Raw genomic sequence first — 17,246 nt, 5'->3', positions numbered from 1 at the left:
ATAATCCTGTAAAATAAATTTGTTTACAGATCCGAATTTTAAAATAAAATTGTATTCATATTTTAAATGTGGAATATAAAAAAAGTAACTATTTATACCTTCATCCATACTAATATTTATTTTTTTTAGCAGTTTGAAATAACTTTAATTATTTTCAAAATCTACGATGAAACGAAAGCCTTACAAATTTTTCAACAATAAATAATAATATTTACTAACGAAAATTTCGATAAATGCCAACTTAAAGAAAAATACTGGTTAATTTTCTGTCACTGTGTTGGTATTGTTTGAGAGAAGCTCGCGAGAGCATTCGTTTTGAGAGTGCTCAATTGTGCGAAGCGTTGCTGTAGTTGGAACACTCGACGTTGAGCATTATGCCGCAAAATGCGCTCTACTGCTGTAATTGGAAAACGCACTTTGTTTACGACACAGAGAATACCAAATGAATTATAGAGGTAATTGACACATTTAATAATATGAAAGTAGTCGTTTGTATTCGTTAATCAATTACTTTCATATTGTTTCAATTGTTTAAAGAATTTCCTAGCATTGCATACGAAATATACAGTAGTGAGATAATATATACTATATAGGCTTTGCAAATAAACTTTTGTAAATTGTATGGCCTTTTGGTCAAGATTATTAATAATTAGTGACTAGAGTAACCTGTATAGATTTTTATTTTAGCTTTTAGTGGCTTTAAAAATACAAATTAAACATTCATAAAGTAAAGAACCCTTCAAAACACTTCTATAGGAAGGATAGGCGTCGCACTAGTCACTATGACGTAACACGCCTGTAAACACGTATACAAACAAAAGGCTTATGTGATAATGAGAATGAACAGCATTACCTTTGTATGTTGTGATGATAATATGAGTAATATGATTTAACTATTAAAATCCACAAAATATATCGACCCTAAAACTTGAAACTAAATTTTGAAATAAATTAAAACAAACGCACTTTGAATAAATTTTGTCTGTTTTTTTAGTACGCCAAATATGGTTTATATTTGGCATCATTCATCATTGTGACAATGACATTTAAACGATAACACGTTATGTAATGTTGTTTCAAAACTTGAATAGGCGATAACTGATAGGTCTCGTTACCGGGCAATAGGCATAAAAAAAAATAAAAAAAACATGAACAATGCTTTTATTTATTTATTCTTTTGCAATATATTATGTTATTTACTTCAGTAAGTAATAAAGATACATTTCTAGTATTTCAAATGATATCTTATTATTCCCTGTGAGAGATGGTCATGAAGACGGAAGAGGTCGAATCTATAAGTAGTATTACTAAGTAAAATAAAATATAAAATAAGTTACGAATTTACAAAATACCAATACAATATTAGTTTTTTGTAACGATGAATTGTACATGTGACTTTATATTGCCTACGCAAAATGGTTGGAATAAACATTATGACAACTGCAAAACGATTTGGAAACATGATAAATATGAATATCCTAAGTAAGTACTATGTAAAGAGATTTAAATATAACATTAAAATTACCCAAAGAACTAAATCATCAAACAAGGATTGTGCATGCATTTTTTTAAATTTCCCAAAACTTAATCTTAAATATCTGTGGTGTGCTAAAATGAGAATTAAAATCATAATGTATGGTTATGGTATAGGTTTTAATTACATCAATAATGTAATTTACAGTAGTTTCAATAAAGTATTTGTCTCAGTCTTGGTCAATGACGGATCATTGGGGAGGTCGCAATTTCTAATACATTGGGAATTACAACTAGAACCACTCTTTTAATTAATTCAAATTGGAAACATTAATTTTGCCTGTAATACAAACAAGGAGTGGAATCACAATTTTGTGTTGCTTTATACTAAAAGAGTATATAGAGTTACTTGTGTGTACAATGCATTATAAGAATTGTTAAAGAAATGGTACTGAAGGTTGGAAGATTGGTGTGATGTTATAGATGGACATATTATAGGTAATATTTATTGTAATCTCTTCTTCAAATTGCCAACAATCATTGTGAAGTTTATTCAAATTAAAACGTAATTGTCTATTCAATTATTTATCAGAAATAAGGATGGGTCAATGCAACTACCAAATAAGCACTTATCTAAGCTTGACTGTGACATCTTATACCATCTCGGATTTGATACGGTGAAACATGATCTACCAGCAATGTTTGGTGACATAAAGGTATTATTTTGAAGTAATTTGTGCATCTCGAATTGTTTCAAACTTGTTTAAATAATATTCTTTCCTGTCTAAGTCATGTGCATGAGAACTTCTAAAACCTAAGTGACTATTAGAGAGAGAGTGATCTATTATTGGTGATTGGTGAACTGGTGATTGATTTAAGCCATAAAAGTGATTCTTTTGAAGTTTTTAAGTTATACAAATTTAAAAATTTGTGGTTTATTATTCATCAACTTATGCAGAACATAAAACACTGGAAGGTTGCATACCTGGGCCACGTGTTGCGCCATGACCACTACCACCTCCTTCAAATAATTATAATGGGTAAAATCCACCACAAACGGCGTGTTAGTTGAAGTAAGAAATCATGTCTTCCAATCATTCTTCAAAGAAACGCTTCAAGAAACTGACGGCCAACATCCAGTAATGGAGAGGCACTAAAAGAAGAAGTGGTTTATTATGTTTTGTTCAATGAATTTATGACTTGAGCGCTTAGCACGAACTTTACTACAGTTTAGTATTCGTATACGTTAAATACGATAATGTCAGCCGTTCGACGCTAATATCAATTTATATTTTAAAGTTGATTACACGAATACAAATCAAAAGATGTTCGTGCTTCAGTTCCAAATACTAATAGAGAGCTGTTTAACCTTTCCCTACCTTAGTCCATACTATCCTATTACTTTAACTACTTGTTAACGTTTATAATTGGTCATTGAAGCCAATATCTAGGAGAGATTGCAACTTCATAATCCAATATGAATAATAACAAACAATTCTAGTTTGTATGTATGGGTGGAACAAAATACAGAATGAAGGACGTAGCAGCACACATAAGCCAGCTATTGAATATTCCGTGTGACTTCAACAACATGGTCAAACAAGCGAAAAGATACGTTATGTATAAAGTTGGGCCAGTTCTGTGCGTTAATGTAAGTATTTTTCTTTTTAAAAGGATAGTTTCGTACATGAAGGGGAAGAAGACACGGAAACAAATTTACGAAGGAGAATATATAAAGATATCTACTGATTATTATTTTAAATATATTACTACGTTTTTTACTTAGCGTATCTTTTAGTAGCATAATATATTGATATGCTACTCCATATAGACTGTTCGCTTTTCCGGAATAAAACCATTTTTCAATATTTCTCTCCATAAAAGCCTCCATCTTGTACATAAAATTCTCGTGTCACAATGTTAGTTACCATACTCCTCCGAAACGGCTTGACCGATTTTTATCAAAATTTATATGCATATTCAGTAGGTCTGAGAATCGGCTACTATCTATCTTTCAACCCCCTAAATGATAAGGGGTGTCAACCCCAAATTTTGATTTTTATTCTTTAAATTTTTTTTTGTTTCTATTTTTTATGATACAGCATACAAAAATAGATGTATCCCTCAAATTTTCACCCCTCTGCGATCAACCCCGATGTTTTATTTGTTCATGAAAACGTATGACTAGAACTGAGGTTTATATAGAGAGAAAAAAACCTAAAAAGTTTTCATTCCAGAAAACTAAGTGTATACAACAATATCTGTAGTATAGCAAAATGTTCCATGTTGGTATGTACTAAAAAGGTAGGATAAGTAAAATCACATTAAGGAGAAACGAAGTTCGCGGGTACAGCTAGTTATTTATATAGATGTAAGTTATGCTGAAAATGAAGTTATAAAGTCATTAAAATGTCTAAAAAGCCTAAAAGTCAATGCAACTTTGTATGAAAATTAACAGCATGGAATCGGTATCCCGTCAATGACAGTTGTGTTGGAGGAAGTATTGAAAATGCTGTTTTATGCGAAGGCAAAGGACCCTATTTTCTTCAGATTGGGTACCAGTGGTGGAATGGGCATTCCAGCAGGGTCTGTTGTTATTTCATCATGGGCTATGAATGGGACCTTGGAGAAGATATATGACTTGGTAAGGATTATGAGATGTTTAATTATCCTTTAATATAGGAAATCTAAGATTTATTTTAAAAAAGTCCCTTCCAGAAAATTGCCCTTCTTTGTTCCTGCCTACCAGACTCGTAATCGTGCTTTGTTTCATGTTCCTCACATCAACACTAACTATGCAAAAAACTCAGTTTAGTATCGCGCAGCCCGGACATACAACGACCAATATTTAAGCCTTGACTTGTTTAAGCTATCGCGGAATATGGTTAAAAGGAGTATTAAGAATATCCATAGCGCAAAATCACCTGCATCATGAGCACACCCCACATACACACCTTCACGTACATACCCTCACTTTTAGACCATCACACAACACAGCCAAATTAGGTATTACTTAGTTGAATGTATTGAATATTTTTTATTTGTTTCCTTTTGTAAATTTTTGAACCTTTTTGTAGTAAAATGTATAAGGTATGTATTCTATCTCTGGCTATATTTTCAGTGTAACTGTTTGTATAATATATAATTTATGTTAGCTGTAGGATTACAGCATAAATAAATAAAAACGTACCTTATACGTATCTTATCATGTATGCTAATTTCAATATGGGCCTTACATTATGTAAGTGCAGTCAAATATATTATTTTATAGCCAATATTGGGGAAGACCAAAACATTCCCCGCGATTTTCGATCAGCGGTTAAACCAAGAACTATATTCTATTGCGTGTCATGAAGATTATAACACGTACGTAGGAGGAACGATGACAGCAAACGACTTTTATAGAGGTAATTATGTGGAGACTTTATTTCCATTGCATCTTCATCGGTCTAATCGTTGAGAAACGCAGTTTGAACTAAGGCTTTGTACTAATGGATTCGTATGTTTCTATGTGTGTATATATATAAATAATACTTTCGTATGACAAAGGAAATATAGCAACAAAAACACAGCAAGACTAAAATGTTAACATTTACATTTAAACATTATTAGGACATAAATCTATGAATGAATTCTCGCTCGCTTCGCTTAACTAAAAATAACAGAAACAATTGATAACAAACTATTTTTTTTTTTAATAAAATCTTTTTTCGTGACAGACATTTTGCATTGCGAGCTTAAATTTAGTCTTAATTATATTTGGCCACCTGAAATCTTAATTTTAATACAATCAGTGAGTCAAAAAAAGTATAATTGATTAATTAGGTGAGGGAAGAACCGATGGCGCATTCTGTGACTACACAGAGTCGGATAAAATGGATTTCCTACAGACTCTTGTAGGCTTGGGTGTAAAGAATCTTGAAATGGAAGCCACAGCTTTTTCTGCTATTACAAAAGAAGCTGGACTACGGGCAGCAGAACTATGCATAACTTTCCTTGATCGTTTGCTCGGAGACCAGGTTGGTATAATCTCTTTATTCCCCTAAAAAGGATCATCAAAAAAGACGAAGAATATGTCTGTTCCATTTGGTTTGAAGTATTACAATGTGAGAATGTAGATGTTCTAAGATCTTTACTGTTGTCCCCGATTTAGTTTTATTTAGTTGATTTTTTTAGTATAATAGGGGATAAACGGCAGAAAGCGCAGTGATATATGTGTGATAGCTTTAGTGATAGCGTCCATAGACACACACATTGCAAGAGGGCTTGCAAAGTTGCCGGCCTTTTAAAAATTAGTCTCTACTTGTTGAAGTCGAATTTGTTCGGAAATACATCGGTCGGCAGCTGGTTCCACATAGAGGTGATATGGGTGGAATGTCTAATTCTGCTATATGCTATAGTCTTATTATATATGTATAATAAGACTATAGCATAAGAGCTAGCTCTTTCGGTCATCTCCAAATAAGCCCACTAATTCTTTTGTTCCCTGTAGAAAAATCGATTGTTTTGAAAAATTTTGAATTAATTTATATCTTTTTCAGGTTACACCTGATGGTCAGACACTTAGCCAGTGGCAAAAACGACCTGCTATAATTGTTGGTAAATACATCGAGGCCTACTATAACACCAAAAAGTAATAAAGTAACAATTATTACCTTTGGAAGAATAATTAATAGTAAATTTAATGTATAAGACAGTATTTTTATTGTAATATTAAATATTTTCATTATAAAGAGGTCTATTTTTATTGGTTTTCTCGTTTAAGTAACAAAATACTTCGTATAACTTATAAATTTATATTTAATTTACTCTTTGTAAAAGACATTCTTTCGAATTATAAATCTGGGCCAGTTGTTCAATGGAACGAGGCGAAGAAACATTTAGTTCGAAGAACACTACAACATTATAACATTCGACGCATGCGCAATGGCTTCAAAGCGTCGCACTGCCGGCAATCACTATCCTCGTCTGACAAATTATGTTACGTGTTAACTCTCTTACTCACTCTACCAAAAATATTTATCATCTTTAACAGCCAGTACCCTTATTTGCGGCCTGATTTAATTAGGCAAACATATATGATTAAAAATTAGTTTCAATTTTTAAAATCTTTCTATAAATTTAGGAAAGAAACTTTTTCCCAAAAATCAATTAAAATACCAAATTTTGAAAGACAACTTAGTAGATGATATTATATACTCTCCTAATTATAAATATACATAAAAATTAGGTTTTAGCAAATAACCGAAGAACGCACTAATCCTGCAGCCGGATCATAGACTATAACAATGACATTAACGCACATATCCATATATATATATATACATATGCCTGACTATCATTCACGCTGCAAAAAATATCATATTTTGCCTTTAGCTGAGCGTATAAAAATATCGGACATAACGTTTCTATAAATGTCTTTATTTAATGGTGCAGCTGAGTTGCCAGAACAGGTGGGCCTATACGCACCATCATTGTTTCTGCGCAGGCCAAATTTATTGTACGTCCCTATATGTCATTCTTTTAATGTGGCATGTCGGGAGGTTGATTTGGATTTATTCTGCACTAATGTTACTAGAATGAAGAAAGCCCTTTGTGTTCAATACTTTGAATGATTTAGATTTTTATATAGCTGCCTTGATAGTTTTCTGAGCATTAGTATGTAAAAATGTAATAATACCTTAACTGATAATTGGCCTTCATCATATTAATTATATAATATTGAACCTTTTTTAGCTGTAAGTTTCCCTAAAATTGTAAAATAAAATAAAATGTCAAAAAGGCTTTGCGCAGGTTTCCCTTCAATTTATAGCTACGGACTACGAACTACGTCAGTCGCGTAGCAAAGCATGTCGCAACGTTTCACAGTTACATAATTTCAATTAATAACTGTGTCTGTTTTGCAATAAAAAAAATTTTATTGTCGCGAATTGTCGTTATGTTAGTGGTGTAGTTCAATATCTCGTGCTAATGTGGACTGCCTATTTATGGCGAGAAAGGATAGTTATAAATAATTATTATCGTCCCTTAAAATTATGAACGGATCAATTATATGCAACAATCAAACTGATCAATTAGCCTTAACTCAATATTTCGTTTGTAGAAAAAACTAAAATGTTGACTATAGCTACCTTCAGGGGGTCGGTTTTTTGTAAGTGTTCGCGCGAAACGTAAAAATTTACTCTCATCATTTTTCCCTAACGCGCCAAAAGAAGTATAACTTAAAAAAAATAACTTTTTTATACCTTATACATAATATTACATCTATCTTAAATTTATGAAGCCAAGCAATTACCCTTGCAATATTTCGGTGTTATTTTGAGATTTAAGGGAAAACCATTTACAAGACGCGGAACAATATGTGGGGTTGTCCGTTCTCCCTATGTATATTATTTACGCGGACTGTCCGAAGTTTTAGGTTGCTTATCGTATGCGTTGAATGTTCAACACTGCTTCTCAGGGCAGAGTCGATTTTTTTTTTCTTCAGGAGTGAGTATCGAACTTATTCAGATCGAAAATCATTTATTTATTTAGGTAACACAATGTACATTTATGAACATCGATAAAGAAATACAATTAAAAGCAAAGGTTTGTCCTCTATCAGCAGGTGAAATAGGAGCACGCACTTACATTCTCGTGGGAACAACACGCAAACATATAGTCGAAATAACTAACATCGCCGCATACACGAATTCAAGTCCGAGTTCACGAGTATGACGCATGGCCAGCCATCGGACCCTCGTCGGCATATTATAGGGAGAAAGACAACCCGACGCATGAACGCCGCCACAAGCAATGACGTTTAAGCAACCATGACGATCCTTGAAATGTGATACTGAAATTGATACGGTCACGGTTTGTTCCCACTTTACATTAAAATAGTCGTGGATGTTGACGAACGCCCCCGTATCTGGACATGCAGCCTACATTCCTTCAAATTATTCCCCTTAAAATGGTTAATTTTTATTAACCGGCAATACTAATATCCATGACGGCGAAGCTCTTACCGGAAATAAAAGTATGTGGCTCGTTGAGTATGTAGCGTTTGTGTAGTACTTTCTTTCATATTTTGATGTATGTGGCAACACAAATACCGGCGGTTAATAAAAAGAAGAAAACGAATTTTATCTGTAACAAATATTTGTGTTGCCACATACATCAAAATATGAAAGAAAGTACTACACAAACGCTACAAGTACATCAAACATTTACTGGGGGGCCTCATAGCCTAGCGGTCTTATATTAAGTGGCAGCTAGGTGAGGGGTACCGGGTTCGATTCCCGGTTCGAGGGCAAGTTTTAATTTAATTTAAATTTGTCCTCGGCCTTTGGGAGGGTTGTGCAGTACCGGGCGAGTGCTTAAAACCGTACATGGAGGACACGGTCGAATTTCTAAAGACAATTTCATTAAGAATTATAAAAAAAAATATCTATACTTGACGCTGGCTAATGCACTAATCGTGCCAGAGCCATAAAAAAATAAAAACATTGACTGACTAATAACTAATTTGTCAGTTCACAGTTGAGACTTGACATTTATCAGAGGTCATACTTATATGTCAAAACTCAATTTATACTTTATAGTCAGTGTTTAATTTAATTTTGCTATTGTATTCGTATTTCGTAGTTCGTAATAATTGTGATTAGATTTTGTTAGTTTAGTTTAATGAGTAAATTTTAATATGTATTCTAGATGTGGAAGTAGTGGATCTATTCAAAATATTCATCAAACTCCATCATCTTCTAATCATAATTCAGGTTAGTATTAACGAAGACGTTTTTTATCATAAATATTACTATCGCTGTATTTATCTTGACATTATCACATTGCCAGAAGACGAAGATGATAGTGGCGACAACAAGGCATCTGCGTTGAGTTTTAAAGAAAGAAGGCGAGAAGCACATACACAGGTTCAAATCCTTATTTGTATAATAAAAAATGTTAATTTGTTAGCTGATAATTACATAATTTAATTTGTAGGCCGAACAAAAAAGAAGAGATGCCATTAAAAAAGGCTATGATTCCCTACAAGAACTTGTCCCTACTTGTCAACAAACTGACGCTTCAGGATACAAGCCAAGCAAGGCTACTGTAAGTTAAAAAGTATATTGTATGCTGTTTATATTTAAAGGAAATGAGTAAAAAAAGAATTATAAAAATTAAGAAAGCCATCTATATTGATGTTTTATCTGACTTTACGTGATGAATATAATTGGTTTGTTTTTTAATTTATCCTTTTCAAAAATTTGTTTCTTTTAATTGTAAATATGACCATATACTCTTTACATTCATAACATACATTTTATTAAATATTTGATAGGTTCTTCAAAAATCAATTGATTACATACAATATCTGTTACAACAACGTAGACGCCAAGAAGAGGAGCGTAATGCATTGAGGAAAGATGTTGTTGCTCTAAGAATAATGCAGGCCAATTATGAGCAAATTGTTAAAGCTCAGCATTCAGTTCCAGGTCACAGTGAACAGAGGCTCACTGATCAGGAAAAGTTCCAAGTTGTGAGTATTTCTTTAAACAAATAAATTAAGAACCAGTGGTGCTACAACCTCTAGGTCATGGTTTCAAATTTCTGTATCTGTTTCGTTATCATTATTTTTCTCGGTTTTTGGCTGAGGTATGCCTGTTCAGGATCTATATTCCTACACCATACGAGCAAACTTATCTGTAAATAGATGCTAGCGCTGAGCCTTGGCATATGGCATAGGTGGTCTATACATATTAGCAACATTTATTATAATAGGTCATTACTGAAGTAATTGGAGATTATATAACCATCATTTACAATTATCTATTCAAAAAGCCGTATTAATTTAATTTCAAATTCTTTGTTTTGTATTTAGTTTGCTTCTTATTTTGTGAAGTTGTGGTAATTTTTGGTGCCATGTATAAACTGAAAAATCGTAAAATTTTCACAAGAATAATTATCGACTTTTACGCGCTTAACACTGCTTGGATAAACACAATCCATTATTGGTTTAATTGTTTTAAATTTGGACATTTTGAGATGAACGATCCTCGCCGTCGACCTGTAACTATTTTCGACAACGACGGATTGAAGGCGATAATGAAAACGAAAATACAGCTCAAAAAGTCAGGTCAATTCCACATATCGATAATTATAAGAGTCTAATAATATTACAGTAAGGAATATATGAAGGAATAGAATAAATAAAAGCCATGATAAAATATTGTTAAATATTCTATAATTATCCAAAATATGTAATTTGTGTTTTGTAGTTTCAGGGTATAATGGATAAATTGTTTGAATCCTTTGAGTCGGTAACGACAAACAACTTTGGTGAATTTTCTGCGGGTGTCTTCAACTGGCTTGAGGAATATTGTAAGCCACAATCGTTACGGACCTTAGTTCACGGCGTATTGCGGGAACAAAGTTATACACCTTGATAATAGTTAATTTTTGTATTCAATATGGCACTTCATATATCTTCATACCTTAAACTTATAAAGATACAAGCGGTAATCAATCAATGTCATATTATGAATAATGCTTCTATGTACTTATGTATCAAGTGTGAAGTATCAAAAATTTTTGTTTTAAATTATATACAATGTGTCAAAAGAAATTGAATATTAAACAACATGTCTTAATTATATCTTAGTTGAATTGTTGAATGATTTATTTTTAATAATAAGATATATATTTTTAATGTTTAATGGGTAGGATATAAATGAATTTGTGGCCTTTAATTGCTGTGACGTTTAAATACCTTATATCTTTACAACTATATATAAAATGTTATTATATCTTCATTACTTTTATATAATATTTGTATGAGTGATGAGATTATTTTAAATTCCTATTACAAAACATTGTTATGCTCAAGTGTAACGCTCACTAGAGTGATTCCGCCTAACTTTTGAACCTATTGTTATGACAATATTGGTGCTAATTCTGACGTAAATCAATGATAAATATATATTAATTCGTCGGTTTTCAACATATTTAATACACCCAACTTAAAGATTTCCGGCAATCAAAGACTCATAAAGTGTCCGTTCAATGAAAAAAACGAATTCGTGAAAAAAATAACGTGTACGTTAGAATTAGCACTTGTATTGCACCGCAAATAAAATATTTCCATAAAAAGCCCTAATATAAATAAAGACCGAATGGTACATTCATTTTCTGACGATTTAGATTTGGGAATGCTTGTTCCGTAATGGATTTGCTTTAAATGTTAAAGTGTTCCAAACAACGTTAGGGAAACATATAATAATTTTAATATAAATCTATTCAAAAATTGTTGTACTGGAACGAAAAAAAATATATCATGATTATCATATTTGTTGACTAATTATAATATTATTGGAATTAGGGATAGCTGGTTAATGCCTATGTTGATTATGTCATATTTTATCACGATAAATATATTTCTACTATTTACATTACATTGAAGTTTAATTTAATAAATCCTTAGACAAATTAAACACCATTGAGACATTTTGGTATTTACTTTAGACTGATTCGGTCAATTCCTGATTATATAAAGATAGCTTGGCGCTATTTATATCTGAGTGGTAAAAAAGACATTTGTACGGAATAAGTTTAAAGAACTAAATATTATGATATTATTTGGTCAATATATTCTTGAAGCTCTGTTGTATGTACAAAAAAATATATAAGATTTTAAAACAGATGGTGACCAGTATATTACTCGGAAGAGAAATCTAAGCGCACGACCAACAGGATCCAGAAGATAAACCACTCCTTATATGGAAATTGTTTTCGTTTTAACAACAACAAACTCCCAAGCGAAATTAGAGAATTATCATTGAATAAATTTAAAACTCTCGTTAATTTAATCAATAAAGCTTTATATAAATTAGTCGAATATTAAAATGATCCTAGTCCTTGGGATTGATTTGCTCCAGTTCAAACAATTTGTATGACTCAATACTTAGAAATTAAGAAGAGTGGCGGAGAGTTTCTTGCCAGTTCTTTTTGCCCGCTCTACGCCCTTGACTTGCGAACTGGTAGTAAATGTAAATTTAGAATCAATTTAACATATTTTCTGTTGACGTTCATGTTTACCTATATAAATAAAGTTATTTTGAGTGTGACACCTTCCTAAGATCCATTTTTATCTTTTACGTGCCTCAGATATCTTAACCTATTACAGTGTAATATGTAGGCGTATATTAAACTCTTTCACTTTCTGTCGGCTGAGATATCAAAGTTACATCTCCCATGGGGTAACTTTCAGTTCTCCTTGCGTTTGCAATATTTTTCGATCTCTCTCTAGGTGTCCCGCAACATAATCTCCTAAGAACGCACGCGTAGCACATTATAAGGGACATCATTAGAAGTAAACCGACTATAACGGTGACGACCAGGAGTATTCTCAGCTCGCCGTTGGCTTCGATGCCACCAGAATTCCGTCCCATCTTCAGTGCGCTTGCATCTGTAAAAAAAATTAAAAAGATGAGTACGATAGTTCAGTATAGGATAAGTCATAGTTAAAAGTACTATTAATATGTACAGATTATTGTACTATATCTCAACAGAATGATACAAATGGTAATAAAAAATATTAATAAAAGTAAAAAATATTGTTTTACTGAAGCAAACTTCGCCGATTCGCCTTTAATTTGGATATGGTAAATTTGATAATCAGGTACAAATGTGTATTGATAAGCAAAGTAAAACTACAATATACCAAAAATAAATATGTTTCGCATTATAGGGTTATCATATATTTTATCGTCACACACACACGTTTATGTGTCTCAATTTCATTATTATTTATATTGAATTTAAACATACACCACTGATCTATTCTGTCATAACGTTCCTCGAGCTTTACAATTACCAAACGTCTCACATTAACGGCCAACGGATAATTGTAAAGATAAATTAATTCAAATAAAAATACTACATTCTACATAGTGTATTCGATTATTAGATCCCAAATTTTGTGGAATGAAAAATGAAACAGTATCCTCATAAGTATTATGACCATTTTTAACAGACTTCAAAAAAGGAAAGAAAGTAATCGTAGGAAGTAATAAATTCGATGTATTTCTTTGAAAATGTATTTCGTTTCAGTACTTATTCATATACCTATATAATACAATTGTGGCTACAGCGCGGCGTAGCGCTACATAGTACGTAGCATCTGATCATAACGATCTCATAGCCTTATAAAAATCCACGTCATTTTAAGCACTGAAACTTTTCGTTCAAAACTACTTATAGGTAATAAATAAACCTTTCCTTAGAATCGCTAAGAAAATCCATAAACGATAATAGTCATTACCAACATATAAAACTTAGCCCGAGACACTTTTTATGAGTTTTCAATTGTTATAGTGTACAATAAAAGTTGCAATGCTAAAAGTATTTTAAGTGTAAAAGACTGAACGCCAAGCTGTCATATTTTTGGGAAAACACGTTTAATCAATCTAAAGTATGAAAAGAATCTGTTATAGGCCGCTAAAACGGTAGCTTTAAGCGCGATAAATCTCTGAAGAGCATATTACTGGCGAGTGTTTTATGGTTATGAGCTGTTAAATAAACGAGGTCAATATCTGACAAATACTCACTGTTATGACAAAATATGCTGTTTTTATGAGTGAGTTCTAGATTTGATATCTCTCATACAATATCAATATCGAATATTTGTGAGACTTGGTGTAGATATTAAAACTAGCAGCTTTGCATGGTTGATGGGTCACCTAAACTAAACCTAGGAAAAATATATGCCTTCCTTGTGAATCATTCGCAATAATATTTCCCAGCTAGAAACAGATTTTCTTGGAAAATTCAATTGTGGATTTTAGTATTTTTCTTTACTTATGTTTTCCACCATTTAAACCTTCCCTGAACTTCCACAAATATTTCTAGATCATAACTAATGAAATCGGTCCATTCATTCTCGAGTTTTAGCGAGACAAACGAACAGCTCAAGTTTTAGCAAGATAAAAGTGAGACATGTAATGTCGCTGAATTTTTTGTAGGCAAATTCTACAAGCTAGAACTCAATCATATATCTCTTCACCGTGATGGCAGCGTTCGTAAAAAAACGTTTTCATCCGACAGTTTTTTTCTCCGACTTACTTTGGGTTGTCTATCTCTATCTTTAATCGGCAGCTCATGTCTGAGCGTTGTGCAAGGAAGAATCTGGAGCGGACTATCTGTTTCCACCGGTTTCTGCCCAGCGCCTCTCTTATGACAATGTACAGTTTTGAGGACGATAAGTCTTTTACTTGATCAGTCCATCTGGTTGGTGTACAGCCTTCTGTGTTACCAACCACGTTCGGTTTCTCCAAGTTCTCATTATAGCCTATACCACTCACAAATAAAGTAAAATAATTTTCTTTTTTTAATTTTAGTTTTTTTAATTTTCTTTTAAATTTTAAAAAAGATCGGATCCAGAGATTACCTTCTAAATCTAAAACCTCACAAACTTTACGTCTTTATAATATTATTATACTAAAATAGGAAAGTATATTGTATATATATATAGCGATAAAATAAACTTAATAGTAAATGTATTACTTTATAAATGATTTAATAATCTAATATTAGCTCGAAATTCGTAAGTTACTTCAATAGTTAATACATTACGAATATGACATTAAGTTGATGGCATAAGTATATAGGTTTCTTATTTGTAGTTTTCCTAAGAGTCCTTATTGTACGTGAATAAGGTCCACTCATAACTTTGGCTTGCTCCGAAAACAAAGACTGTAAAGAAAAATGAAGCTTTTATTATTGCTGACATCTATATCGCCTCAAGTTTCATTTTATATCTCCCTCAGCTTATAACATCTCTTAATGATTTAGTATTTTCATTTTTATCGTGATTATTTTATACCATTCGTTGATACAGTGGCGTAACTATACCATCTGGGGCCCGTGGCAAATTCTTTTGATGGGGCCCTATCAGTAAAAATCGTCACGTTGTACTCAGTCTAATTTTAATAAACTTTGAGATTTTCAGAGTAATCAATTACACATTGTATATGTCCTACTAATGGCCATAGGCCTCCTCTCTTAGGCAAGAGGGAATGTTCTATAGTCCCCACGCTAGCCCAATGCGTATTGGAGACTTCACATTCATCCATAGAACATAATATCTCTTGAGCAGAGGCCCTCTTGGGTCGTGGGCCCGTGGCATTTTGCCAGTATTATTTGTCATATTTCACAGCTTCCGTTTTGACGTATTCAATTCTGATATTATTCAGTAGCGATGAATGATACATTATTACTCAAGTAGGTTAGGAACTACACAGCCCATAAAATTAAAATAAAAGTAGAGACAACGGACTTTTTAATCTGTTTTGGCGCCAATATAAAACATCTGTATTTGTGTTTAAAATATGCACAGACTATAGTGTAATAATTTTTCTATAGGTACAAAATTTAAATGTAACATAAGATTTTAATACCATTCAGTATTATTGAAATGTTGCTTTTGTAGTTGGCTTTCAAAGATTAAAGAAATCTACGAATACGATATAAACCACGTGTCTATTTGTGAATAGATCGAAGAGTGAAGACAAACCTTGAGTAATGTGAAGAAACATTGAATACGTCAATCGTTCGTACTGGCGTCATTGTCGATTGTTTGCGGCGTGTGGCGCCCCGCATCCCGTTTTGTAGCGCGGAACTAAACCTATTGCAATCCATTTACGTTCCCGTCTCACTTCAGTATAATTTGGTTATGGTAAAAGCATTGCTAAACTTACTGATGTAGTTTGCAACTAATTTTATGATGTTATCACTTATTATGAGTACGGCGCAACAAAGAATAAGTAAACAGAACAACATATTTTATTGTAAGGTTTGTTAGGTAGGTACAAGTAAGTATTCGCATTTAACATTTAACAAAACCATATATTAGGTCCTTACATATGAAATTGGCGTTTTACGTTTTGGCCACTTTGACTTCAAATATCTCCTCTTTGGTTAAGAATTCCAAATTAAAATTTGTACAGCTATTTACTCATGTATTTGTGCTTCGATGACCGTCATTCATTTGTTTTTTTTCTTCTGTTTTTTTCTGTTTGCGTCCCTCATTTTACAAAATGGAAAACTTAAAGTATCGCATTATTTACGAGTACGAGTTCCGCCGTGGCACTAGTGCTGCGGAAACGACTCGAAGGGTCAATGATGTGTATGGCGGTCATGTTGTAAAAGAAAACACAATTCGTTTTTGGTTCCAACGTTTTCGTTCTGGAAATTTCGACCTGCAGAACAAGCTCCGTGGACAGCCTGAGACCCAAGTTGATAATGAAGTATTGAAGGCTATTGTGGAAGCGGATCCATCGCAAACCACGTCCGAGTTAGCTGCAGGCTGCGGTGTTAGTGATAAAACTGTTTTAATTCACTTGAAGCAAATTGGGAAGATTAAAAAGCTTGAAAGATGGGTACCTCACGAATTGACTGAAGCAAACCGGCAAACGCGCGTCGACTGCTGCGTTACATTACTGAACCGGCACAATAATGAAGGTATTTTTAACCGAATCATTACCTGTGATGAAAAATGGATTCTTTACGATAATCGGAAGTGCTCAGCGCAATGGTTGGATCCTGGCCAGCCAGCCAAATCCTGCCCCAAAAATTAACCCCAAAAAAGTTACTTGTAAGCGATTGGTGGACTAGTGCCGGTATTGTTCATTGCAGTTTTCTCAAATCTGGCCAGAGTATTACGGATGATGTCTATTGTCAGCAATTGCAAACCATGATGGAAAAGCTAGCGGCTAAACAACCTAGGCTGGTCAATCGCT

At 32.8% G+C, this 17,246-nt stretch overlaps 2 protein-coding genes across 4 annotated transcripts; both read left to right on the top strand.

The window, feature by feature from the left end:
• The first annotated feature begins 1,068 nt into the window (after window positions 1-1,068).
• Window positions 1,069-6,206, top strand: LOC125053263 (uridine phosphorylase 1-like). Of its 3 annotated transcripts, none has more exons than XM_047654528.1 (7): window positions 1,070-1,482; window positions 2,066-2,189; window positions 2,975-3,124; window positions 3,932-4,117; window positions 4,745-4,880; window positions 5,299-5,492; window positions 6,015-6,206. In XM_047654528.1, exons 1-7 carry the CDS (start codon window positions 1,379-1,381, stop codon window positions 6,108-6,110), a joined length of 990 nt encoding a protein of 329 aa, XP_047510484.1. In that variant the 5' UTR covers window positions 1,070-1,378; the 3' UTR covers window positions 6,111-6,206. The 3 variants fall into 3 exon arrangements, with proteins under 3 accessions (XP_047510486.1, XP_047510484.1, XP_047510485.1); XM_047654529.1 differs by lacking the exon at window positions 1,070-1,482 and adding an exon at window positions 1,497-1,971; XM_047654530.1 differs by lacking the exon at window positions 2,975-3,124 and having other exon boundaries at window positions 1,069-1,482.
• Window positions 6,207-9,047: 2,841 nt separating this feature from the next.
• On the top strand, window positions 9,048-11,903 carry LOC125053252 (max-like protein X). The gene is made up of 5 exons (XM_047654513.1): window positions 9,048-9,230; window positions 9,307-9,383; window positions 9,454-9,564; window positions 9,794-9,991; window positions 10,731-11,903. Exons 1-5 carry the CDS (start codon window positions 9,155-9,157, stop codon window positions 10,896-10,898), a joined length of 630 nt encoding a protein of 209 aa, XP_047510469.1. The 5' UTR covers window positions 9,048-9,154; the 3' UTR covers window positions 10,899-11,903.
• Window positions 11,904-17,246: the final 5,343 nt, after the last annotated feature.

The sequence above is a fragment of the Pieris napi genome, chromosome 10, assembly GCF_905475465.1.
Source record: "Pieris napi chromosome 10, ilPieNapi1.2, whole genome shotgun sequence".
NCBI lineage: Eukaryota > Metazoa > Arthropoda > Insecta > Lepidoptera > Pieridae > Pieris > Pieris napi.
This window is presented reverse-complemented; position numbering and strand designations above follow the sequence as displayed.